This window comes from Agelaius phoeniceus, chromosome 6 (assembly GCF_051311805.1).
Source record: "Agelaius phoeniceus isolate bAgePho1 chromosome 6, bAgePho1.hap1, whole genome shotgun sequence".
Taxonomy (NCBI): domain Eukaryota; kingdom Metazoa; phylum Chordata; class Aves; order Passeriformes; family Icteridae; genus Agelaius; species Agelaius phoeniceus.
In genome coordinates this window covers 22,852,842-22,880,552 of record NC_135270.1, presented here as the reverse complement: position 1 = coordinate 22,880,552, position 27,711 = coordinate 22,852,842, and the positions used below count along the sequence as shown (strand labels likewise).

General features: G+C 42.5%; 2 protein-coding genes across 2 annotated transcripts in view; both read right to left on the bottom strand.

Moving 5' to 3' along the window:
• TTC17 (tetratricopeptide repeat domain 17) overlaps positions 1-6,988 on the bottom strand; it is a 54,650-nt gene extending 47,662 nt beyond the window's left edge. Inside the window, exon 1 of the mRNA XM_054634826.2 lies at positions 6,758-6,988. Coding sequence (XP_054490801.2) covers positions 6,758-6,973 — 216 coding nt within the window. The 5' untranslated portion in view covers positions 6,974-6,988. The remainder of the gene's footprint in view (positions 1-6,757) is intronic.
• A 1,647-nt stretch (positions 6,989-8,635) lies between these two features.
• Positions 8,636-25,403, bottom strand: API5 (apoptosis inhibitor 5). The gene is made up of 14 exons (XM_054635986.2): positions 25,204-25,403; positions 21,530-21,691; positions 20,647-20,740; positions 20,066-20,131; positions 19,553-19,704; positions 18,020-18,226; positions 17,379-17,483; positions 16,599-16,688; positions 15,844-16,025; positions 14,564-14,657; positions 13,995-14,051; positions 12,867-12,943; positions 12,397-12,533; positions 8,636-10,794 (listed from the first exon to the last, which is right to left on the bottom strand). The coding sequence occupies exons 1-14, from the start codon at positions 25,270-25,272 to the stop codon at positions 10,715-10,717; spliced, it is 1,572 nt and encodes a 523-aa protein (XP_054491961.1). The 5' UTR covers positions 25,273-25,403; the 3' UTR covers positions 8,636-10,714.
• Positions 25,404-27,711: the final 2,308 nt, after the last annotated feature.

Below are 27,711 nucleotides of genomic sequence, written 5' to 3'. Positions count from 1 at the left end.
ACAAAATAAAGGCAATTCCCCCTCCAACAGGCTGGAACTTCCTGCAGTCTTGAGGGGGAGCCAAGGATCTGAAAACTAGTGCTTGTCTTTTGGTATATTCTTCCTGTCTTGAGATACTTTACACTCCAACATGATGCTACATGGCATTTCTGAGGAAGCCACAAAAAAATCTGTACAGGTTTCAGTGCAAGACAAACTACAAAACTGGAAAATAAATTGACTCATCCAAATGACGAGTAGGCAGTGTCAGAAGATACTTGTTCCAAGACTGTCACTGAAAAATTCACACAGAAAAATGACGTTGAAATGAGTTTTTATAAGTATTGAGCCATTTAAAGCTTACTGCTGCAGAACCTGTTAACAAACAGCACTAGATATTTTGATATTATTAATACTAGCTGTGCTACAGGGAAAACACAAATTTTAAACATTTGTAGCACTTCAGAAATAAAACCTAACAAAGTTGCAGTATTACTGAATAGCTCTGCTCAACTGACATGAATATCCTAGGTAACAGATCTAAATACATCAAAGGGAAACAAGACTTTACTTGGAACACACATGTGTCCAATGTGTCACTAGTCATATTTAAGGGTACAAATTTCTAACCTGTATATTCTAGGTAAGGCTTATATTCTTCAGTAGCCATATGCTCAGCTGAATCAAAACAAGAGATGGAGAGATCATTCAGATTACATCTGTAATGAGCAAGTACTTTTTTTCATAAAAGCAGACTGGTTCTTGATGCCTGCTCACTGCCAAATCCTAAAACTTTTAAGTGTTCTAATATTGAAAATACAGACAGGAAGACTAATTATTAGACCTACAAGATATCTAAAAAAAATTAACCCTGAGCAATAACTTCTTCAGAAAATGAACAACAGAAAACCCATTCATTTTTTCTGTTAAACTTTGAGGGAAATTATTTTATCCAGCAGTGTATTTTTAAAGCAGGCAGGTACATGCAATAACAGTGGATATCAGTCTTGCTGACTCTGCTCTTTTGGGCTTTGGTGGGGTCTTCATGCAAACATGTGCCTGGGCCAATTCCAAGGCCACCCTTCAGCTGTGAAGCTCACAATACAGGGAAGGCATTCCAGCCACCAAGCACAACTCTTACCACAGAACAGCCAGTTTGAAACAGTTGATTCATATCATCTTTTCAGATTGTCCAGCCCTTATTTTAAAGGTGACAGAAAACAGGAAATACAGTGTGAAGATCCTAAGAGAAACAGGACCTGGGAACACAGAGTGTCCAGAGGACAAAGGCTGCCTGAAAACCAGGAGCTGAGGAATGAGCAGGACATGCCTGCACATGGTCAGAGCCACTGCTGCAGCGCTCTGGACTCACAGCCTGAACTGCCCTGGTGTGCATTACCATGCTCAGACAATCCAGACATCTCTGCACTAAAGCTTTTCTGTCAGCAGTCAAAACCTGGCAGAAGATTACCTGCTGGACTGTGGCAGCTGCAGCTCAGCAGCCCTTGGGATCTGCCTCTTAGCTTGTCCACCTCAGATGCAAATCTCTGACTGCTGAGTTGGGAGCAGTGGAAGCCACTTCTCTACCACGGCTCCACTGAATGAAACATTTGCATTTCTGATGCCACATACAGGCTACCACAAGGCCTATTTTTATAAATTCAGATCTAGCTGTGATGTTCACAGTGACACAGACAGACATAGGCTGTGCTCCCCTGGGAGCAGGCAGTGCTGTATGTAAAGGCAGAAAATTTAAAGATATATATTTTTAAACTACTATTTTTCATAGCACATGAAGGCCTATGGTCCTCTGGTGATCAAGAGAAAAGTTCTAAACCAGAACAAGTTTTCCTTTTCTTAAAAAAACCTTACCTCAGAACCATTCTTCTTCAGCTCATCCTAGGGATAGGGTAACATCTAACAAACTACAGAACATTCAAACCAACCAGCCTAGGTGTCTTGGCACATCCTCATAAGGAGGGACTGACAACTGTTTTGGGAAAGGCGTAGCTCCACCTTACACACTTCAGTAAAAATGAACAATTTTTTTGTGTATGTGTGTGTTTTTTTTTTTGTTTCCTTGTTTGTTTTGTTGTTGTTGTTGTTGTTTAGCACACAATAGACTTGGAAGGATAAGAAATTCAGTCAATTAGGATTTCATACAACCAAGCAAACTAACCTTTAGAGTAAGAGCAAAGCAAAGATTCACCTGTCATTTTCAAGATAGGACTGAGTGACTACTTAATGTATCACAGAAGATGCTTTTGTAAGCAGCAAATAGCTTTTTATTTGGCTGCACTAGAATCTCAGCTTTCCGTGGGTTTGGGTGGCTGCTTCTCCTGTATTCTTGAGCACATGGACCACTGCTCTCATCACAACCTGTTGGCATACATGTGCACTCAGATGCCAGACAGAGTAATGTATTAACTAACTAAAGCCATCCATGAATCAACTTGCCGTGCTGCTGCTTGAGGAGCACTTGCACTCAAATCTGCAACCAAATGAACAACTGGTAGGTACTGTCTGTCCTCTCTACTGGACTAAGCCAGAGTGAAGCATACTACAGCACTGCAGGAAATTCAGATGTCACATTCATTGAGCAGCAGGTTGTCTTAGTTCCAAATAAGTTAGCCAGCATTGCTCTTTGACTCTCCTCTCCAGATCATCTCTCATGAACTTCAAAACACACGACAACACATTAAAACTACAACAACTTTTTGCCAACTCAGATTCCTTGCCAGGAGCTCTTTGCTCCTGACAACACTTTCCCAATCCTGCTTTGGATCATCTGCCTGGGAAGTTTCTGCACTTTAATTATTCTGACCTAACTTCTTCAGAGTTTACAGCAGTCCACAAAAAGGCAGCCCTCTGAATCCCCACTAGCTTGCTCAGTTTTAATCACCTCCATCAAGGTATCTCTAGAAAGACCCCACCTCTGCTCTCATATGTCAGGTCTCTGAGCCATGGTAGCAGCTGGTGCCCACCATTAAAGCCATGAATGACTGTATTCCACATTGCATTTCATCTGACAGTTGTCTGTCCTCTCTTTACACTGAGCTTCTCTCTTCTCTGGAAGCACACTAGTATTTCTGTGGAGTGACTAGCCTCCCTACTGGCAGACAAGCACTGTCAAAAATCAGTTATATATTAGCCTGAACTTTATAGTGTGAGTTGTGAAATGGCTTATAAACATGTGCACTGAGCAGATATAATCTCATTAAAGAGAGACGATTAGTCAGTCTCTGGCCTTGCAAGAGCACACATTTGAAGGTAGACTCAGACTAAAAATGAACATGAACTGATCCAGAGAATGATGTCTTTGATCTGAAAACCAGCTACTATAGCAACAGATACAACTTGATGGCTTTTTTCTTGATGGCTGACACTGAAATATTATATGCAGTGCTAGTAATTTGTTTTGTCATTTAGAAATGCTCACTAGAAACTTGAACAGTGCCCACTTAGCAAGTACTCTTGTTTACTAGATGAAATCTTGATGATATATGGAAAATTGTTTGGTCTGTGTTAATTTTGCCACTGCTGCCAGGTTTTTGTATCACTAGGAAATCAAGGCTGAGCCAGGGTACTCCTGTGGTCTTGGGTCATAGAAAAGTCAATCTCACTTAAATGCTTGAATACAGTCCCATATTAAATGCTTGCACCCTTGCTGCACTGTAAGGAGAAACAGCTAAAAGAGACTTTAGGTCAGTAATTTATATTAATATCATCTTTCTTCCCCCAAACACATTCCAGCAACTATCTTTCGTATTTAGGTCAGGATCCGTGACTCCTGCTGTCAGCTCCTCACCCACATGTTCTGCACTTTAGTAAGAAGGAAAAAAAGCTCACAGCAGCAAACTCAAAACTACAAGGAAGTCACTTGTCACTGGTGCTCATCTGCATTTCCACTGATAGTGGCTCATTTAGCAGTGGGAATGTCTGGGTCTTACTATCAATTAAGTTCTGCCTACCTCATAATTATATAGGCTTCATTCAGATCAACTGAAGTAGTCCAAGTGAAGATCAAGCCTGTGCCTCTCTAAAAAGCTGGTCATCTTTGAAGATGTGTTTCAGACTTTAAGAATGCTAGTATTTCCAAAATTAAATCATATAAATGCTGATTAATATCACCACTCTTTGCCACCAGCAGCCACTTCCAGTTGGAGACTGCTGTGCTGGAAGCACTGCAATGAGGAGTGCAAGGTCCAACAACAGTTGGCCACCAGCAACATCCCCTGGAGCACGTAACATGCAGAGGTTTGCAGTGCCAATGAATCACAGAGTGTCTCAGGCTGGGATGGACCCCTGAGTTCTCATGACACATAACAACTTAATGAAGAATACTCTGAAAAATTAAAGCAAAGGAATGCTCTGCGGTGAAGTTGGGAGGCTTTTGTCCTGTTAATAAGTTGTTGGTATTAGGAAGAGAGCTTAAATATTTTGAAATATTGTGGTTCTACCAATTAATTGATAAATCCCTTATGAATACTCCAAGTGCTGCTGAGATGCTGCTTGAACTTGGGCACAACTGGTGCTGTGACCACTTCCCTGGGGAGCCTGCTCCAGTGACTGACCACCCTGTCTGTGAAGAACCTTTTCCTAATGTCCAGTCTGAACTTGCCCTGGCACACCTTCATTCCCTGTCCTCATGTCCTCTCACCAGTCACCAGAGAGAGGAGATCAGCACCTGCCCCTCCACTGCCTTGCCTGAGGTCTCCTCAGAACTAGGCTGAATGAGCTGAGTGACCTCAGCTGCTTCTTGTAAGTCTTACCCTTGAGAGCTTCCATCCTCCTGCTTGCTCTCCTCTGGGAGGGCACACAGACTAAGAGTGTAATGTCCTTATTCAGAGGCACCCAAAACTGCATGCAGCAGTCAAGGTGTGACTGCACCTGTGTAATGAAGAGTGGGACAACAACAATTCCTGCCTGCTGCTGGACAGGTGGAGACTGTCACTTTTACTGCTAACTACTGAACTAGTGCTACATTTTGGCACTTAAAACAACATTGAAGTTCACTAAGAAACTTATCCAGTGATTCCCCACAACACAAGTAAGTGGAAAAAATGAAATTCAGAGGTGCCATGCAGAGTTGGCAATAGCAATAACCACAAATCTTAATACAATTTTCATCAGAGCCAGGGACATGACAGTAACAGATGCCAAAATTAATCTAATTACAAAAAGCTCACTGGACAATTCGCAGCACTACATTCCAGGTACTGAAGAATCTAGCTTCTCATAGTCTGAGTAAGAACACACTTATAATTGGAATTTCCTTGCTGGAAATGGGTGAATCAATTTTGACCATGCAAGTAAGAGAAGCTATTCCACAGATACTGTTTTTTCACCTCACCTACAGGCTTTGAGAAATTGACAGAGGGAACATGCGAATGCCCCTGCTTACAAAGCCTTTGGAACTGTAACAGAAAAGACTAATGCACCACAATGGTATAGTGGAAGTTTCTACCTGTACCATCAGTTAGCTGACATAATGAAAAACCACTCCTTAAAATAAGTAATGGATTTAGCTAATAAGATTTTAAAGCCTTTTTATCTAATTGGATTTTTTCCAAGTTACAGCTGCTTTTCTTGCAATAATCAAAATCAACACCTGACCCAAATTTTATAATATACACTCAGTATACACACACAGATGCTTCCAGAGCATTATCATATACTTGCACCACTTCCCCACTATGTTAAGTGGCAAAAAGAGATGAGATAGCACTGGAAGTGGTGTCATTAATTAATTTATGATTAATGAGGGTGTTAGAGTGCCTGGATCCACCCAGACAGCCAAAGTGCCCGAGAACCATAAAGACAGAAGGAGTTTCCTGCAGAGAAAAGTCTGCTCCAACTGTCTGAGGACCTCAATGCATTTTGACAGGAAAATCCGACTAAAAATCCTCACAAATGGAAATTGATAATGGACATTCATGTCTCCACTCTACTGTACAGGGGGAAGGCCACATTGCTTGCTACAGCGATCAACTCTTTCACTCCAGAGGGAAACGGAGAGATCTGACACAAAAGTAAATTTCTAGTACTGCTCCCTTAACAACAAAGAGGAAGGCAAGCAACTAAGAAAAAGCCTAAGTAAGAGATACAGATCGACTCTTTCAAGCAGCTTAGTGAACATGTGGCACAGCCCACTAAAATAAGACATTTTGACTAAACCCACAGGGCGTGCGTGTGCTCCGGCACCGAGCACACATGCCACCGTTTCTCTTTCCTACTTCCAGCAGGAAGGAAAAGCGGGCGGGTCGGGTGCGGCTGGATGTGAAAAATCGCAAACTCACTGACATCTCCTCCCCGCGGCGAGGAGCCCGGGGCCGGCCCCGCTCGGGTCCCGGCTGCGAGCCGGGGCCGCGGTACCGCTGCTTTCACCACCACAGCGGGACCCGGCCTCGTGCCGGAGGCTCCCGGGAGCGGCCCCAGGCAGGAACCGCCGCTGCTCCAGCCGAAATCCATTCTCGGCTCACCCCAACACACCAACCGCCCCTCCCCGATGCCTCGCCCCGGGGCTCCGGCGGATTCGAGCCACGTTTCACGAGCGACGCCAGCTCGCTGCGGGAGACCCCTGTGCCGGGGCCGCGGGAGCGACCGGCACCGGCGCCCGGCTGCTGCAGCGGCTGCGGGAACAGGCAGGGCTTCGCCCCGGGCCGAGTGCCCCGCAGCTCGGGGCAGACCAGGGCTATGGGTGAGTGACGGCGCGGACAGGGGCTCTCCGTGCCTCCGCAGCCGGGTGGGCAGCGCCCCACGTCCTCGGGCCGCTCACCTGCTGCTGGATCTTCCCGTCCTCGGTAACCACCCAGTGGGTGGTGGCAGCGGCGGGCCGCGTCCCCGAGGCCAGCAACGAGCACAGACCCAGGGCCCAACCGGAGAAGACCCATACTCGCCCCAGCCCGCCCCGCCCGGACGCTCCAGCCGCCGCCATCTTCCCCAATCCCGGCCTGCTCGCACCCCCCGGAAGCGGAACGGCCGCCCCCGCCATTTTGGGAGCGGGCGGTGCCGCACGCTCGGCCCGGTGTGGCCGCGCCGGGGGGGCGGACCGGGACGGGGGCGGGCCCGGGTCGGTGCCTGAGGCGGGGCCGGGAGCCCCCAGCTGGAGCGCTCTCAGTCTTGGAGCAGCCCCGGGCTGAGGGGTGGCCAGCAGCGGGAGCGCGGGCCTGGAGCACCGTTAGAGCACCGCGCACCGACTGCCCCGCGCGGGGAGCCGGGCCCGGCCAACAGCGGCTTCCCGCAGCCCTGGCAGCCGCCGGTAACGCCCGAGCTGCTGCCCCCAGCACTAGGCCGGCGTTAAATGCCAACAAGCGCCGTGTGGCGACACGCTGAATTTCGATTTAAAAGAGGTGATTTTTGTCCGGGGCACTGGAACATTTGCCACGAGGGGTCGAGGGAATGACTTTGTGGCCAGCTCAAACCAAGCCGTAGCTGCAGCCATGCACTCACAGTTAATGCCAGCCTTCCCGGGAGCTGGGTGAAGAGAGCTCTGAAGGCCACATCCCTTCTAATGCTTTCCAGTTACACAGCAAAACCTGAACTTTCCTTTTCGTGTTCTAGTTGACAGTAAATACCAACACAGCAGCGGGAGCCTGTTTCCCCAGTACCGAGAGAAATCTAAAAGCTGCCACGTTCAAATGTTGATCTGTTCAATCTTTCTGCAGTCCAGCTTCTTGGAAACATCAAACTTCCCGGTGCCTATTGAACAGCAGTATTTGTTTGCAACTCAAACTTATTAAGTAGAAACAAGAGCAAGTTTGCAAAATGGTGTGTCAGTGGCTCAACGGATTTGGTTTCTATCAGCTGAGAGAAAATACAGCACAACTATGATAGTTCCTTACTGCTGCCAGAGTTTTCAAATCAGGCAAAAAACCCTAGGCTGCCGTTCCAAGTGGCTCTTGCTTATTAAAAATGTCAGGAAAATCCACAAACACCCGAGGTTTATGTCCAAAAGGGAAACTGGAGTCCTGCAACTTTATTCCAGGAAAAGGAGAGTCCATTGAGGCACACAACCGTGGGGTTTTCTCTCTAGGGGTTTATCCCAAACTGGCTGCATGTTGCCCTCTTCCTTTCCCCACTGGCTGAGGTACCAGGAAAGTACAGCCTTCCTGAACCACCTTCACATATTCCTCCCTTGACACTACCATTTTACACCAAGTTCAGAAACTCAGGTTTGTGCACACCCTTATCTATTTCAGGAGCCAAGCTGCCTGGGCTCCGCAACAAACCTGCTGCCCAAAGTTAGCAGAGACATTGGGACGCATTTCAAAGATGTTAACACCCACACCTTCATCCCTCAAATTGTTTGTAGACATTAGCTTTCCTCTCATAAGTTACTAAAAAACTGTATCACACTGTCAACATCGAGGAGCTTGAGTAAGACAATGACTGACTCCTTTTCACCGAATTTCCAAATAAGATGTAAATGTGCAGCTTTTGCCGAATATTTAAATTCTCCCTCAAAATTCTACATTTGAAAGTTGAATTACTTGAAACATTTAATGCAGTCTAATTATGATTCCTTAGTGGTAAACAGCTTTCTGGATCTACAGCAACTTAAGGAGTAACTGAACTACAACAAAAAGGTACCACAGAACTTCTTTTACTAAGGTGACACAATACTGCAAAGTAACTGTGAAACACTGAGCCAAACAAAATTACAAAATGAATTTATTCCAAAGCTGTAAGGGAACATTTACAATTCAACAAGATGGTAAACAGGTGTTTCCACAAGAATTCACTATTTTAAAATTAGATAGGAAACTGGGGAAAAATGATCTAACTAATTCTGAGGCCACAAGAGCTTTGCACATCACCTCTGAAATACAGGAGTCACACAAAGAAAACTCACCCAAAATTCAGTGAGAAAAGCAGCTGCTAGTACCTAGTTACTAGTCTAAATACAAGCTGTGTTTAGGCCTTGGGATTACATTATTAAATCCCCTCAAAATACCAATTATAGCCACAAGTGCAAAATGTCTTTTCTTTTTCCTTTCTTTTCCCTCCCAGTAGAAGCTTATTACATATCTAGTGCCTATTTTCAGAGTGACATTTTGACCTCACAAATTTCTTTGAAGCTTTTAGCCAAGTTTCATGGTTTTAATGACAAATCAGAGTTTAGCAGCTGGCATGTAACAAGAAATACAGTCAGCTCACATGTCCTGGAATGTCCAAAGTTTCCTACCTACTGTTCCAGAGTTAAGCAAAAAGAGACTTTGAATTTAGCATCCTCAACAATGTTTCTAACTTTGACATAATTTTGGCATTCTGGCCTTCTGATTGTAGTGATAAATATTAAAGAGTGTTAATGAAAACACCTGAATGAGATTCACAAGCAAATACAAATGCAACTAGGGTGGGGAGACATCACCTTTTGTGGATATCACTGGGCAAAAAAAAGGAGGGTAAGACGTATTATTCACTCTTCTAAAGCCTAAGGTATTTTACATCAACATGCTCTGGAACACTTAATTAAAATTCTTTTCCTGTTTTGACTTCTTTTTACTATATACTAATTCCTTTACAATGTTGAATGACCTGAGAAGTTAAAATTTTGAGTGGTGAGAATAAAAAAAAACAAAACAACATTGTGCTCTTACATTGTATTTTCTGGGTGCACATCAGTAAATAAAAATCTCAAGTTGTTATGGAAAAAGTAGCATGGAATTGTTAACTTTTCCACTTGAATTGAACTATGTAGCTGGAATTTTTCAATGTTACCCAAAATACAGTTTTATTTATATATTTTTGAATGCAACTATTGGTTAAAAAAAAAGAACCAAAACACACACACACAAAAATCACAAAACAAGAAAAACCAACCAAGCAGCCCACCCTCAAGTGCCAGCTAATCCAGAAATCTGCATAAAACAGAAAAGAGCCAGAAACACCTATGGTCCAGCTCCAGTCTATGAAGCTTAATCACTGCATCAGTCTTTACCCATTCCTGAAATAATTTGTCATTTATTGTTTTGGTTTTTTATGCTATTCATTTACTGAGATTTCACGGCATAACTATATGCACATATTCATATTAAACATTAAAAATTAATTTTCAAAACATCACTTTTGTATTACAATGCACGGAGAAGAGTAAGATGTGCAAACCAAAAAACGCCACATTCTCCACATCTCTAAGTAAGAATGCTTCATGCTACAAGCAGAACAGATTTCCAGCCATGTTGCAAACTTTAAAAAACCAGCATGTATTTAATTCAATTCAATTAAAGAAAGTAAATCAAAGAAAATTTAACAATGGTACTCTTCTCCACATATTGCAAAATATGGTTACAGATGAGGAAAGGATTACTTCAGCTGCTAAGCTTATCTAACACATATCTCTGTTGTCATGCCTTTCCTGTCCATTACTTAATACATAAACTCAATTATATATTTCAGTTATGCAGTAGCTGAATTTTAGGTTAATATACAAACTGTCAAGATGCAGCTTTTGATGAAACATCTATGCTCTTTTCCAATTTTGAATCTTGAAGACACTTCAAAAGTAAGAACCCAAAACTGCTGACTGTAAGCATCCAAAAATACAGTTGTAGTTTCACTATGGACAAGTTGTAGTCCGTTAGAAAAGTAGATCATACATACAAAGGTATAAAGAACATTTAAGTCAGTCTCAATGGAAGGCAGTCCTTGAAGAAAACAATGCTCCAAGCAAACTTGCTGAGTAGCACTTTCACTTCAGCCCTTCAGGGGCATGCAAGATTTAGCAGTCTTCTCAGTAGATTCTTCCTCGGCTGCGATTGCCACGTCCTCCCCAGCCTCTTCCTCGTCCACCCCGGAAACCACCTCTTTGCTCTGAAATAAAGAGTCAAAACTTTTCAGGAAGGTTTTATGCTGTATACAGATCCAAAATGAATAGCAGGATCTGGAGGTTCTGAAGGGTAACTTCAGTCTCTGAGGCTATGCCTCCTTATGGGCCATGAGATTGACGAGTTATTTTCTGATGGAAAATGGACCCCACTGACTTTTAAAAGGAGGTCAGGAGAATGAGCCCATCCAAATTAAGTGGAGCCTTTCTGCATACTAATACTGTGATACATAACTGTCCCTGTAATTTAGGACTATATTTGGGCCAATCTATCACCACAGATAGAAAGCTGGCTGCCTAGCTCTTCCTTCTGTTCAATAACACAATATTAACCTTGAGGTGTTGGTCTGATTTGCTACTAGTGATTTTATAAAACTGTGGAAAACCAGAACTTTGTCTTTCTCTCTGTCCTTTCCTAGCCTTAAGTTACCACCAGCATATTATTCTTTTTTTCTGGGGCTGGTATCATCATTCAGTCACAAACCCTAGCTAGAGATGGATACCACACAAACTATTTGATACTGTAGAAAGTTTTTCCTTTCTATTTGTTAAGAACATATCTGATCACAGCAAAAAATTACCCAATAACACAAAACTTAGTAAGTTTATATAGTTTCTTTGGATTTGTTTGAAAGCGTACCAAACCCTCATTCCCCTTTCATGATTTCTCTTCATGTATAGTCTTAAAATACAGTTTCTATTAATCTACAGAGAGAACTTCATGCTGGTTTTAAAGGCTATAGAAATCAGGAGCTGACTGACTAGGCTAAAGCATCTCACTAACAAGAAACAGTAGCAAGTAATAAAACATTTGAATGCTTCCCAATCTTTAGACCTGCAGGATTACAAGCTTATCTTAAAAGACACAGGTGTGTCATCTGATGTCTAGAATAAGAAATTTCAGATGGTGTTATCTCTTCTCTTTGCTTTATATATCTGCCAAAGGTTTAGAATAGTTTTTCAACTCATGGGTGTGGGTGACAATTTGTCATAGCAGACTCTTTCCTTGCCAGAGGTAGGACCAATGGGCCTACAGGAAAGACAGGAACGGGCTGCTGCCATTGCTGGTCCTACTCATTCAGTCTGCAACTGCTCTTGTGCTTCACCCAAAAATATGACTCGCAGAAAGGCAGATTCAGTATGACTGGGAGCACGAGGATATAACTGTGTGCATAGAGAGTGAACCTGGCAACTCCCAGAACTTCTGGATCAGGTCTGCAACATCAGCAGTGGCTGTAATAGGAATGCAGCACAGGTCCAGTTGTATGACAGGAGGTGACCCAGCTCTGCCATTTGCTGCAACTGGCCTGTTCAATGGGAAACTGGTGCACTGTGTGTCATAACAGAGAACACAACAGTTCAATTACTAACTCTAGGTATTAAAACACTACTAAAACTAACTTGCAAATGACTTAAGTCATAGGCTGGTAACATTCAAACACTGCAATACATTGACAACTAGGAAGAGACCAGCACAAAGAAAAAATTCATGGCAGTACAATTTGATCTTCCATGAAAGTGATATTTATTCACCCCACCCCAAGACACAACTGTCACTAGACAAAGTTTTTCCAAGCTGCCTAACTTACCGTAAGAAAAACTACCCAGGTTACTGCTGTATTTTCCACTGGGAGGATTGTATATTTGCCTGGCATCCCTTTTTGGTCCTGCTGAAGCTTTCTTTGGGGGTGAACTTGAAGTTGTATCTTCACTTGCTCTTTTTTGACTGACAGAAGAAAACAAAAACATATCATTACACCCCTATGGTGACAAGTACAGTAATAGTAGCTCAGCCACAAAGATCAACCACTGAAAGCCAGCAGCAGCCAATGATGATGCCCTGAATAACAGTCTCAGAAGAGCCTCCAGTTGATTGTCTTTAGTATCCCTAAAGCAAGACTAAGAGCATCTCTCCACAGCCACAGGATGGGTGTTATTTCTGATGTGAAACTTTTAGCTCACATGCTGTCTATATTGTACACACAGCTTGGAAGGTTAATTTTTACTGTTTACAAAATAAACCCCACTGTTTTTCTTTTATTGTATGAGGAACTCTTACCTTGCATCTGCCTTCTGTACTGGTTTCCAGGACAATGTAACTGTACTTTTGTAAGAAGGAGGAATGTGGAAGAGATCCTATGGATGCAGAATAGGACAGTTTATTCTACAGTTAAATTTATGTCGATTGCACTTCAAAATTTCAGCTACTTACTTACTAGACTCCAGAATAACCACTACTTTCCAATAATTTTAAACCCTTTAGTCCCATGGCAGAGAGAGAAGGCAGTAGAACACTGCCTTATCTGGCTGCCTTTACTAGGAAATTCAAGTAGGATTTATCTTAGCAGAATAGTGTCCTACACTGACCAAATACAGAATCATACACTAGGTTGGGTTGGAAGGATGTTTAAATGCCATCTACTTCAATGACCCTGCAATGAGCTGGGACATCTTCCACTAGATCAGGTTGCTCAGACACCTATCTAATCCAGCCTTGAATGTTCCAAGGAATGGGGCATCTGCAGAGAAAGCCTGGGACTTCTCTCCTTCCCTGTGCACCACAAGCACCTTACAATGAACCACAGTGGCTCCTGCTGGAAGACATCTAATATCCCTATGATGGTACAAGATAAGCTTCTCAATATGGTAGGCCAAGTTTTTGGTTCACTGGGGGAAGTGAGAGTGAAGAAAGAGAGGAAAAGGGGGTTAGAAGAAATCAGAATGGTTTTGTGGGCTCCAGATGAAAGTCTATTTCTTGCAGCCCATCTCTTCTAGGTGTTTTGGAGAAACAGGTTCTATATAGAAGCTTGCTCTGCCTCCTCCCTCCTTCAGATCTCCTTGCACATCTTTGGACTATTCCATACTCCTCACTGACACTGCAGGAAAGGGTAATGACAAGAAAATCCAGAGACCCCTGAAGAAGTTAAGGTGGTCTTTTCCAGGGGACAACTAGTACTGTAAGAAAGTGTGTCCACACCCTATCCCAAGAAAATAAGCAGCAAAAGCTAAGCTGCTAGCACGATCAGCAAGTTCCACATCTCTTCAGAGAAAGTAAAGCAGCACCAACTCTGAGCTGGCTGCCACCAATTAACACAATACCACAAAACAACTTGGTTCAAATCTATTCCTTTCTTCTGCATAGGTTACTCTGCAGTGGGAATTTAGTCCTTCATAATGTGAGACTTACCTTGATTAAAACATTAATGTTATTGGTTATTTTCAAGGCAACCACTTTAATCTTGTTCTGTAAAAGAACCAGACACCAATGAGCATCTAGTACCTTTATGCCAACCTCATTACACAAAGCCATAACATGAAACTCATTGTTCTTCCTAGTGAATTGCTATAGTAACAGTGATAGTGAAAAGCGTGTACACTTGTACACTTCCAAGTTTTTATCACAGCTGCTTTTAAGATTCTTGTAGTTTCACACTAACTAGTTGCTTTTAATGTTCCAGTGTAGTTCCCACTGTGGTTTTTTTTTTTGTTCAACATAAGAAAATCTCCCCTTCAAAACAAAGCACAGAGCACAATTAAACCAAATACATGCGGCTGCAGCAAGCAGCTAAAAGTCAAAACTAGGTCATCTTCACTTGCAAAATGTAGCATAAGGTAACATGCACTTGCAATAATGTTAGCACTATTATTTCCTTAATCTATTTGCATACTTAAAACTGACTACAGCCTATTAATGTGTGCCAATGGTTCTTTCAGTAAGCTCAACTAGAAAAATCGGAATTCCTGAACAATTCTTACCTCCTCTGTTTTCAAAGCTTCTCCTGTTTTTCCTTGAAGTGCCAGACGAAGCTGTCGGATATACACCTGCAATCCTCGAGCAAAATACTGTAGCCTAAAACATTTAAAAACAATCCCTTAGTAAAATTTACACAGTGCTGTAGAAATAAAAGCATAAGCAAAGAGAAGCTGTAATCTTGTTTCTTCCCTTTTAGGAAAAATGCTCAAAGTAAGTCTTCCATCAATCTGATTTGTGCTTCTTTAGCATCCAGACAGTAATTCACACCTTCGTAGAGTCAGAGAATTACAAAGGTTAGAAGAGACCTACAGGATCAGCTAATCCAACTGTCACACCTAAACCATACTGCAAGTGCCACATCCAGATGCCTCTTGAACATTTCCTGAGACAGTGATTCCACTACCTCCCAGGGGAACTTATTCCAGTGCCCAACCACTCCTCCAGTAAAATTTTTTTTCTCTAGTATATAATCTGACCCTTTTCCTTGTGCAACATAAGGCCATTTCCTCATCCTTTCAGTTGAGACATGGCAGAAGAGACCGATCTCCTACCTCACTACAACCTCTAGTCAGGCAGCTGTAGAGGGCAATGAGGTCCCCTCTGAGCTTCCTTTTCTCCAGACTAAACAGCCCCTACTCCCTCAGCCCCTCCTCATGAGACTTGTGCTCCAGACCCTTCCCCAGCTCCACTGCCCTTCTCTGGACGCACTCCAGCACCTCAATGTCCTTTTTGAAGCAACAGTCCTGAAACTGGATATTGCATTCGAGGTGAGGAATCACCAGTGTTGAGTACAGGGGGACAACCACTGTCCTGGTCCTGCTGGTCTCTTGATACAGGTCTGGATGTCATTGGTCTTCTTAGCCACCTGGACTCACTGCTGGCTCATACCCAGCTAGCTGTCAACCAGCACCTCCAAGCCCCTTTCTGCAGATCAGCTCTCAAGCCACTCCAGCCCAAGGCTGCAGTGCTACTGGTGTTGTTGTGATCCAGCTGCAGGACCCAGCACTCCAGCTTATTAAATCTTATGCAGTTGTCCTTAGCCCATTGATTCAGCCTGTCCAAAACCCTCTGCAGAGCCTTCCTACCATTCAGCTGATCAACACTCCCACTCAACTTGGTGTTGCCCACAAACTTAGTGAGGACGCAGCCAATCTCCTCAGTCAAGTAATTGATAAAGATGTTGAATAGGACGGGCCCCAGTACTGAGCCCCGGGGAACTCCACTAACATTTTTTAAAAAACAACTTGTAACAGAACATTAATACTTGCCTCTAAATCATTACCTGATTTTGAAGTCTTTCAATTTCTCTGCATTCAGTTTGGCTGTGAGGAAGTCTGGAAGTTTGCGACCTAGCTGATGGAAGCTATACAATAAACACTCCACATAACTGAACTGCAACTTGGGCTCTTCATTGCCAGCATTTTCCCCATTTTCTGCTTCCTCTGGTGGGAGTGGCATATACTCCTGAAGAACAGAAAGGAAAACAAATGCATGAGACACATTTATGCTGAATGACTGCTCTTTCACAGTGTTTGAATTGGATGGTTTATGCTGACAATTTAAGAAGTATCCACCATCTCTATACTAATGGATGAAGTACTGAACAAAGTCCTGGTGCAGATGGTTTACCTACACTTCTGTGACTTGACTCAGAGGAAATACTATGGTGGCACAACTACCACAGGAAGCAATAATGTACTGCACCAATGCTTCTGAAATAGTGCTGAATTTGCTTAGAATTGTCAGTGCAGATACAGTGTTTAATGACATCAACACCAGTCTCTCATGACTATGAAATTTAAAAAGAAGAAACACACATGAACTTACTGGATTAAAAACATTATTCAGGTAACAGCTCCCTATCTACAAAGGCTTTAAATAGCAAAATTATGTTCAACCTTCTATCAGTGCACAGGACTATCTCTGAAATAGTCACTTCAGAAAAAGGATAAAGAGATGAATACATAAAAATAACTTGTTTTGAGGAAAACTTAATTTCTTAGCGTTTTACATGAATAAAAACTGAAGTAGTCTTACCAGCAATTTATCAAACAGCTTCTTCAAATTTGATTCAAGCTTTTCCATGTCACCGCAAAATGAACTCATTTCAGCAAGAAGCTTCAAAACCTACACATAAGGATAGCCAGGTTTTTGTGTGTTAACTGAACGTTACACAAGCTTAACTTTCAACCTAAAATCAATTATCACATCACCATGATGGCTGTCACAGTAGAGGCCAGCTATTACAACTAAACCCCTCCCAAAACATCAGGAAGCAATTCAAGGAAGAACATGCCTAATTTGTTTTTCCTGTCTGTAAAGAGAAACACAGATTTGCATGTCTAATCCCAACAAGCATTAGTCAACAAGTAAACAAAACTTCATCTCCACATCTGCAGCACAGCTCACCTTCAGGTGAGAGCCACAGAGATCTAACTGAAGCCGTAGCACTGATTAATGTAAACAAAATTACAGACATTAAGCCACTCCCTTAGGAGGCTAAATTAGCCCAAACTATGCAACCATCATTTCAGTAAATGCTATGTGCTTAAAAAAAATTGAGAGTAATATAAAAATGATTACACTGATCTACTTATTCTACCTTGCTTCAAAAGCTTGGGACAGATGACACACACTTTAAAAGGCAATGCTCAGTCATGCCTCAAAAGAGCAAATGTTTTTTCTAGTGCAGCTACTTTTCCTACAAGCCAAGAAATGAAAACTCATTGAGGAAAGAGCTTGTGATTTTTAAAATAGCTGTCTTTATCTAGGATGGTTATTCTTCACTATTTGAAAGACATTTTAGCTTTGGCTTACCTCTAACTGGATATCAAGACCCTCCACTAGAGTAGTCAAAGAGCTGAGGTTTGGCAGAACATGCTCACAGAAGTAAGTAACAAATTTTGTGGAATGAACATTTTTCTGAAAAATAAAAAGAAACCCACAAACAAATGATCACAATTCATGTTAGTCTTGAGTCTGAAGGGGCTAAATGTTTTTCTCCCATCACCCCCCTCCACCCTTATAAATGCCTGCCTCACAGCTGTACCTTAAAGCTTTATGAAACTTCCCTCTTATTCCTAAGACACAGACCTCCTTGCAGGCAGCCTAAATTCAGAGGATGACCACAACAGCAGCTGAAAAGATTGCTTGCAAACCAAGAATAGGCCCTTAAGCTCTGCAATTGCCTGGCACTAGACTTGAAATAATCAGATTAATACAAAATAATGTGAGAATCTTGTCAAAATTAATTGTAACAGCTAAAATTTGAAAAGAGAAGAGAAAAACACAAGGTATCTTTGCACTTGGAGGCTTTAAGGATGTTTTCCAACATTTGGATACATTAGAGGTTAAAGGTGGAGAAGTACTGATTTGTGGTCTTTCAAACATAATCATTGGGAACACTAAAGCCAAGTTCCAGCCATTAACTTCCTCATGCAAAGCAAACAAACACATACTGAGAACAGTGGCACTGCCTGCCGAGTGCACTGCAGAAGTCTGTCCACGCAGTCTGTATCTGATGGATTGAACGTTTGTTCCAGGTCAGCCTGCTCAGCCACCAGCTCCACCAGTTGCTGTCTCCCACTGACTGTCTGTAAGCTTTTTAATCCAGACAATATTTTCATGAACAGAACAAATTCCTCGCCTGTCACATCTTCCAGAACCTTAAGAGAAAACCAGAAAATGTATTTTTGTGGTGAATTTTGTGGTGACAATTTGCAAGCCTCTAAGTCAAACCTACTGGATTTGAAAAGGTAAAGTATGCAAATATTTAGCATTTAAATTTAACATTTAGTAATTTAAAAACACAAGTTTGAAGGAACACATGAAAACATTCAGTATAATTCAATGCACCTACAGATCAAAGCAACTGTCATCAAGTTGTGCATAGGAAACTTTTTTTAACTCTAAAACAAACATTTGAGAACAAACTCCTATCTAACAAAAATCAAATGCTTCAGGCAGAATAAATGTTAAACAAGTATTTACTCATTACTGGTTGTTTTAAAACTTTTTGCATCTTTCTCATCTTAGGGAATGCATGGAAATCTCCTAAGATTCTACAAAGACAAATGCCAAGTCCTGCACCTGGGATGAAGCAACTTCCCTGCATCAGCACATGTAGGGGACTGACTGGGTAGGGAACTGCTCTGCTGAAAAGACTGAGGGTTCTGGGGGACAGCAGGCTAAACACAAGTGACAGCACCATACCCTGGCTGACAAGCAGTGCTCTGGGCTAAGGACAAGAGCTCAGACTAAGGGAAACAAAGGGACAGAAGATTGACAGGTCCTTGGCTGAGCCCTCATTTCACCAAATCTGGAATCCTGCACCTAGTGTTGGGCTCTCCTGTATGAGGAAGTGCTTGATAAGCTGGATGTCATTGGAAGGTAAATCAACAAGGTGATCTGTGTCTAGAGCACATGAGCTATGAGGAGAACCTAAAGCAATCAGGTTTTTCCAGCCTAAAGGAAGAGAGCTGTATGTGGGTGGAGCAAACTAACCTTCCAATACTTCACAGCAAGACACTGCCCATAGCAGCCAGGTTCTTTGATGAGGTGGACATGTCAGAATGAAACAATGACACAAAACTAAAACGGGAGGTTTCAACTGGAGAGAGGGAAAAAAGCATCTCTTGAGGACAACTGAACATTGAAGCTGGTTGCCCAGAGAGTATAGGAACTCTCCTTCGTAGGAGGTTTTCAAAACCCAACTGGAAAAAGCACCAGAGCTGAGCATGATTCACTGAGCTGAACAATCTCTCGAAGATCCTTTCCAATGTGAATGATTGGGTCCAATTCTAATCAAAGTCACTCTTACAAAATTAGAAGAGCCACGATTTTAACATTACCACAAAAAATGCTGCAAACTTGAGTGTATCAGAATAGATAAGTACAAGATTTGTACAATGCTCAAACAGACCTCCAAAGCAACACCAATGACAAGGGATGGTTGAACAATACTTGAATTTGAACCGAAATCAAACACTCACCTTCTTTGATTCAGTCAATATGAACTCCTCCACCTCCTTTGTCATCACTTCCTCTGGTAAGGTTTTCAGTTTTGTAGAAAGGAACTTAATGGCTCGCTCTCTCACAATATCCTCTCCCTGAAGAATCTGACTGAATAAACCTCCCAAAGTCCCTGAATGGAGAATAAATTGGATAACACAAATTATTTTAGAAGTTATGACCTGGACCATTTATACAGAAGAATGAAGTTTCCTCTTTTAATATTCCATGAAACATCTAAAAATAAATGCTATACTAACTTTTAAAAAATTACTATTTTCATATATCTTGACATAAAAATTCACACTCTTTTATCAGTCTACATAATTCAGATCCACAGTTATTAAGTTCAGTACTGCTTGCAAAACCAAACAATTAGTGTGCGTCTCACTTTCACACTGTACTAACAAGATACAAAATTGAGTCCTGTTCTCATCCTACTACAGACTGCAAAGTATTAATATAAGCCATGTAGAGAAAAACCTGTCCTTTACCTTTAGCATCCATCTTAAATATACTGAGCAAGGCATTGTTCACCAAATTGAATTCTGCAGAATCATCTGGAGAAAGAAAAAAAATTCATATACATACACTTGAAATGGAAAGGTAAGGGCAGAAAACCAAAAAGGCTAATACTGCACAAGAAGAATTCTGTCCTCAGCATTTACCTGTAAACAACATAACTGCTATTTTTAAAAAAATGCAACTGTATGGGACAAAATGCCCTCAGGCCCTTTCAGGTTCTAGAAACTGGATCAAAAATTCAGTGACTCTTTTTCAGAAAGCAATTTTCTGCAGTCCATAACTGGAAGGTTTCCCCCACCATGCCTTTTTCTACAGATGCTTTCAGAGAACTTGAATGAAAAAAAAATTGTTTTATCTAAAAGATTTTTCGTTTTGATTAGAATAATTAGTGCCCTTTCAGCCTAACTGTACAGCAAATATAAAGGAGAAAACACAAGAAGGACATGAACAACACTGGGATAAATTATAAATCAGTGAAAAACGTTCTACAGAAGCAAAATTGTATACATATTTAGGTGTGCCATGAGATCAGCCAGGATGTGTCTCCTACCTGACTGCAGAAGCTGGGTCAGTATGTCTGCTACCCGAGGAAGGTTATCTCCAGTGGCAAACTGAGGCAATTCCTTGATTGCTTGTCGACGGATCTGTTGAAATTGTCAATAACATGGAAATTAAAAAAAAATTAAACTTTCAGGAATTACATAACACCCCAAATCCCCCTATTTCGACATATTTATGAATAAAATAATGTATTTTTCTTAGAGCTAGGCAGCACAGGAGAAAAATCAAAGTCAAACAGTACTTCTGTTCAAAAAATCATTCCTATGATCAACAAAATAAAGGCTAGAATGTGTGTTATTAAGGAGTTTTATTTGCTGACAGGAAGGACAGTTCTACAGTTGTGTATATGGCAGGGATAAACTCTAGGGTTTGTTCCCAGCACGGAAAAAAATCCTTGAATGATCTGTCCAAATCCCTTAAGACCTGATGAACAGAAATGCTTCAAAGGTACAGCTTCTACCAGCACCACAGAAGCAGCATGAAGCATCTCAAGAAGCACAACAGCCAGAATCACATCCCCGTGGTTCTCAGGTGCAAACAAGATTCTGTCTCCCAGCAGTATTTATCAGAATCAATTACCACAAAGTGCATTTTGATAGGAAGCCATGTAAATGCTATTCAAATAAACTGTAAGTTTCTTTCTACAGAGCTATTCCTTTGATTAGTGGTGGGAGCTAAAACAGATAAATGAAAACTGATGCATCTTCCCAAACCATCATACAATGAATTAAATGCAAGAATACAATTAAATTTATGTTTTCCAAAGACCAAGCCTGCCCTCCCAAAAGACACAGCCCATTAAACAAAAAGAGAAAAAACCCAGCAAAATACAAATTCAAAGTATCAACTTGCTACAAGGTTCTTATTCTTACAGAAACATCTTCATCCTCGCAGAGGTCCAACTGGGCGTTGATAGCTGAGTCAGCTAGCTCAGGAAAATGCTTGAAGAACTTAGGAATGAACTGGGCTGCAAGTCTCTTCTCCTTGGCACCTCCTTTCACACCATCCAAGATCACCTGGTAGGCATCCTTATGCTAAAAAAGCAAAACCAGAATACATAAATGGAAAAATCCTGGCTTATTCTCAAGACAAGGAAGGACTTTTTTTCTCCCATTCTCTGAAACTATTTAAGTGAACCATATTATACAAGCTTCTTACAAAGGAATATATTTTTTTCTTAGATGATACAACCATGCCAATTTGGTAATATTTGCCTCTGTTGCATGGCTTTTATTGTTATTCTGGCTCCTGTCTGTTCAAGCATGTACCACTCCAGCTGCTAGCCCTAGGGGTAACACCTCCTGCACACTGTGATTAGATTAGTGCAAGAAATTCTATGAACCCTGCCACTGAACTTGGGCAGTTTTTCAAGGAGTTTCTGCCTTTTGTATGCTCATGGATTCTCTACTTCATGTCGTTGAAGTAGAGATTACAGTAACTGTGCCACTGCAGTGGATCATGAATTCTTACTAACATATATGGTGCTAAAGTATCTTTGCCATCTATTCAGGTAGTTAACTCCACCTGGAATCTCTGCTATGTATTCAGGTAGCTAATCTGGGATGAAATACAGTGCTTCGAAGAACTGTTAAGGGAATCTAGATTTTAGAAAAAGCCCAGAAAACTCCAATTTTAAATATAGAAATATATATTCCAAATACAGGAATAAACACTCTAGTTGGAGCAGCTAGAATTTTCTCTAGCTGCTCCAACTAGAATCACACAGGTGCTTCTGATTCTGTGCCTGCAGGACCAAAACTTTAAATTAATTGAAGTCTTTGTGGTTAGCTGTGTTTTTGTAAAATAGAAGTCAGCATTATTAGGATACTAGCGGAAATCAGGACCTTCTAAGATTAATTTTCCTCATGGCTGTGAAAAAGAATGCTTAAAACAGCTTATTCTACTTTGAACAGCAACCCTGACAGTACAGGACACTTTTTTTGCTTTATTTCCATTAAATTTCCCAGAGCCACATATGTCATCACCACTACTCCACATGAAAGTTGTCCTATAGCAAATACAGATACTAATTTACAAAGCAGTACACTGCCTTAATGACCTCAAAAGCAAACTGCATTTTAAAATTTAGTGCCCATGCTCCTGAAGCACTCCCTTCAGCTTGTTGATAGCTGTGTTGCCAGAATCTGGACTGGGATACAGATCTGGATGAAAAATAAGCAGTGAAAGAATCAGTTGCCTTTCAGCTGAACCACATCACCACCCAGTTCCCTCTGTAGTTGGGCCAGTGCAGTGCACTGAGCAGCAAAGGCAGGAATGAGCCAGCACGAACCAGCAATGAAAACACACATCAGTACAGACATAGGTTCACAGGCTGCATGTTAAGAACAAGTAACATAAAACTTAATACATATGAAAAAGCATTCACACAGCACTGGAAGAGAGAAGCCTGTGTTCCCTGCATTTGTGTTCCTGTATGCTAATTACTCCTACCATGTAGGCAAAATGCAGTTCAGGCAGGAGTTTTTTTATCTGTACCTGGCAGCACGGAATGCTCTAGAAAAACCACAGGCAACTACAGAGGCAGTTTGATCCTTCTGTTTTGTGCATTCCCTTCCCATCTGTAACAAAGGAATGTCCTAAGCTGGAGAGAGCGTCCAGACCTTTGTTTTAAATTACTGTTAATTGACCAATCATCCATTAACTTCTCTAGGTTAGTTCTTGAGTCAATTCATGCCCTGCAGTGCCCTGTGCCAAGGTCCACAATGCCTTATGAAGAAATGTTTCTCTTCCTCTATTTTCAGCCAGCTTCCTAATAGTTTTTTTCAACTTCTCACCTTCATTCCACTTGTGGACACCTCACACCTGAGCACCTTTCTCAACTGAAACACTCTTGGACAAGCTCAGTACTTCTCTTGATGCCATAATTCTGGGAGTGCCCATGCCCATGCTCAATGTTTCCTTGTTTGAAACAGGGTGACCATGACGCTTTGCAGTAAGAGATCACGTTCATGATGTTGTTAAGAGATAATAAAGCATTAAGTGGGATAGAATTGATGAACAGGGAACTCACAGCTTCTCAGAATGCAGAAACTGGAGCCACCAGGCAAGATTATGAAATGACAAATCCAAAGAGGTAACTCCACCACAAAAGTTAACAAAACAATGAAATGTTTTAGCACAGAACTTTTATATGCCAGAAGCACACTCAGTTCAACAGAGCATCAGAAAATTTCACTGAAGAATAACCTCACAAGCTATGCTTGTTACAGAGACACTTCCTCTGGCTCTGGGAACCCAAAAGCTGGAGAGGGGCAAAGCTGGGAGAGTTTTAGGAATCCCCATTCTATACTTACCCTCAGAGGTTCTTACACACCTACCCTGTCACAGGTTGCATTTCTTAACCATGCTGGAGTTTGCTCTGCCTAAGACTGCTCTACCCATTCATTCCTCACAAAAGCTACTCACAAAAATCAAAGTGAGATGAGCTGTGCATTTCTAAAGTGGCAAGGTAACAGCATGTTTTACTCTGCACCTCTCCCTGCAGTTCCCTACATTTTATTTGCACTTTGGTGTCAGCTCTGAGGTGATGTTTTTGTTGGACTATTTGCAAGGATGCTTTGTTTCACTAGGGCATAACCACACAAGCAAAGTGAACGGACCTGAATTAAAACAAAAAAAAAAACTTCAACACCCCCCTGCCTCCAACCAACCACCAAAATATTTGTTCTCTTAAAGAACTTTTTAAGTGACGCTGTATAGCAGTGTTCTCGTTTAGTTTAAAATCCACGGTTAGATACAGATATGGCAAAACTACTTTCCTACTTATTGACATTACGACCAAAAGGAAAAAAAAGTATCTTCTGCTTTTTCAGGGGGCCATTTTGGAAAATGAGGGACTAATACAATTCCAAAACTAGTTGTAACTAACCATAGTATTTTCTACTAGTAATATTCTAAGTCATCCTCTTTTCTTGAATAATTCAGAAATGGTGTAAACAAATGGCAGATCTTACCAAAATTTTACAGAAAAAATATTTTTCAGTCTTGAGGGTCGACCTTACGTTCTTGCCTCAAGGAAGAAAAAACCAAAGGGCTACGTGCAGCTGTCAAACCACAACAGACTTCACCTGTCCTCAGCAAGTCTTTTAGCAAGACAGCCTGCCAGACGCCCTCCAGACCTGCAAGTGCGGTGTCAAAGACTTCAAGGCCCGAATTCGCCAGGCGAAACTCCCCGGCCCCTTGGAAAAAACAGCTTTGACTCTAGCTAAGAAACGGTTAATATCCGAGACGCCGCATTTAAAGGAGAGCTGCCGACAGGACGCGGATGCTGCAAAAGCGACGGGAGCCACTGCGGTCCTTGCAGATCCCCGGGCGCGCTGTTCACTTTTACCCGCCCTGCGCCGCCGCCGGCCTGAGGAAACCCAGCCGAGCACAGCCCCGGGGGCTCGCCGGCTGTGCGGCGAGGCGAGGAGCCCCTCTGACGGCACCCTGGCCCGACAGCCCCCCCTCGGCCCGGAACTCCCCGCCGTGGCGCTACGCAAGCCCGAGGCCTAGCAAGGCCTTGCAGGCCGCAGCCACACCGCACCTGGCCCGCCGTCTCCGTGGCGTCCGCTAGGATGCCGTAGTTGCGGTAGAGCTCCTCCACGGTGGGCATGGCGCGGCGGGGAAGGGGCAGAGCCACCGAAACACCGAACCCGCCACTGACGACGCCGCCGCCGCTCCGGCCGCCGCTCCCGCTCGGGCCGCGTCGTCAGCACCAGCGAGGCGCCAGTCCCGGAGCGGCCGCGCGCCGCCGCCTGCGCGCCGCCCCCTGGCGGTGGGAGGTGGCACTGCAGGGCCGGGAGCCGCGGGAGCCAAAGGCGGAGCGGGGCGGGACCGGGACCGGGACCGGGACTGCGGCCGGGCAGCGCCCGACGGGCCGTGCTCCCGCAGCGCTCGGCCCTAGCGGCTGCTCACCGAGCCCTGCGTTATCCGCCCAGCCGCAGGCTCGGGCAGGGGCCGCGCTACGGGGTGCGCTCTTGTGCTCACAGATGCGCCATGGCCTTCACCTCTTGCAGTTTTTTTGTTTCCCCCTACCTCCCCCCGGATCTTTGTTCACATTCCTTCTCCTTCCCTTGACTGATGCTTTTCCCCAGCGCCTCGTTTCTGTGTCCCTCTTTGTCGGTCCTATACAAGTACATTGGGAGATGCTCGGGAAGTGCCTGTTGCACGCTGAGCTCCTAATACGAGACGGAGACTGCTTTCCTGTGATTTGGTGACTTGCATCTTTTCCTGCAGAGGAAGATGCTCCCTAATTCCAGAAACTGAAGTATCTGCTACTCAATGCCAATGAAGACAGCATGTGTTCATTAGGCTCCAATTGCCAAATAGAAATTGTGGCAAAGGTTTTAAGGCTGCAGTAGTGTCTTCTCGTATATCAATATGCTTTGGCCTCTTGCAATTTTCACAGGCACTTCAAATGAAAGAGGATTCCCCTTATGTGAATCTGAAGCTGAGCTACACAAAGCACTGGACCTTTCTTGAATATCCTTCCCAGCAGCATGAAGGATGCTGTTGGAGGCATCAGTCACCTTTCTCCCCTTCCTTGAATGGAGACTCAGTGCCTTTACCTGGGTGTTCCTCCACCAGGGGATTCATGTCATTCCTGCACACTCTGATGGGGTCTGAGAGTGTGGAAGCTTCTGGCTGCTGTCAGGTCCCAGAGAGCTCTAACCACATCCTGCCCCTCAGTGTGCTTGTGGCCATCACATTTACCCAAAGTAGTCTAAAAAGAATATGCTGGTAATCTTAGTACTGGGAACAAAATGTAACATGAGAGAAGAAATATTTTTGATATGACAAAAGAGCTGCATGCTTAGGAGAACGTCTCATTTTCTAGGGAGAGCTTCCTTGGGCAGCCTAGCAGAGCTCATATTAAGCTTGTCAATCTCTTGTCCTCCAGCAGTTTCCAGGCAGCATTGCATCTGAATGCAGATTTTAAAATTCACTATAATCATCTTTATCAGCACTTCCATGGCAAACTTTTACAACTTGGCCACAAAGGAGGAAAGATGAACATCTCATTAAACTGCCTTTTACTCTCCCCTGCTGAAGTGTTTATATAGATGGAACTGCCTTGTTATCTCATTTTCTTGGTTTTTTTTTTTCATCAAGAACACTCTGTCAAACTGTGATTATATTCCATAGCAAGCATGAATAAATATGTAGCATTTATGCATTGTTGTATATATGACAGTTGTGGAGAAAAAAAGAAGTAAGCATGAATGAAAATGATTGTGAGAGGGGCTGTGTCCCTTCTGGGAAAGACTGGCTCTGCATTCTGTAGGAGAGCAGAAGGGGTGCTTCAGACCCTGGAGAGTGATGGGAGATGAATTCCAATGGACTTGGGCTGCATGGCAGGGAGATTAACTGGTAGGGTGGGATGGTAAGCATTATGTATTTTGTTACAACTAACTATTTTAATCACATTTTTATAACATCTATTATAGGCCTTGGAATTATACTTTTCTACCTTCTGTAGCAGTGATACATTCAGCTGTTCTCATTGTCTTTCTAACAGAGAGCACACAAATGAAAAAAGGGTATTCAGAGCCACATTAAAAAATTATTTTCTCTGAGGTTTGTTCCATTTCCATCCTTTGATCCTGGAATTTTATGTCTTCAATTACTTCCTTGTTTCTTTACATCATTAATTTCATTTTTTCTCTCCTGATAACAATTTTAATTCTCTAATCTTTTTAGTTTTTTCCTATTTATGAAATATGCATAACATTTTTTATAATGAACCTCTTTAAAATTAATCACCGTTAGTCTTTGGCTTTTATATGAAAAGAAAATAAATGAAGAGCTGATGGTGTTACACATTTTGAAGAAATTGTTTGAAATTATTTTTCAAAGTTAGTAATGGATCTCTTTACTAAAGTCGTGATATTTTTGAAAATGCATTTTTAGGAACTCGGAAGATTGAAATGCATATTTGAGAATGACACACAGCTTTTTCAGACTCTGCAGTGCAAGTCTCATAGTTTCACAAAGCAGGGTTAATCTGGCCATCAGTCAGGATTTTTCTCTCTTTTTTTCTTCTCAATCTCTG

Excerpts from the sequence above, each read along its gene's own strand:
- API5 (XM_054635986.2), bottom strand. The coding sequence starts at position 25,272 with ATGCCCACCGTGGAGGAGCTCTACCGCAACTACGGCATCCTAGCGGAC. Across the intron at positions 20,132-20,646 it reads GACCCAGCTTCTGCAGTCAG|ATGATTCTGCAGAATTCAAT; the intron begins GTAGGAGACACA and ends TTCTTTCTCCAG. Across the intron at positions 17,484-18,019 it reads AGGCAGTGCCACTGTTCTCA|AAAAATGTTCATTCCACAAA; the intron begins GTATGTGTTTGT and ends TTTATTTTTCAG.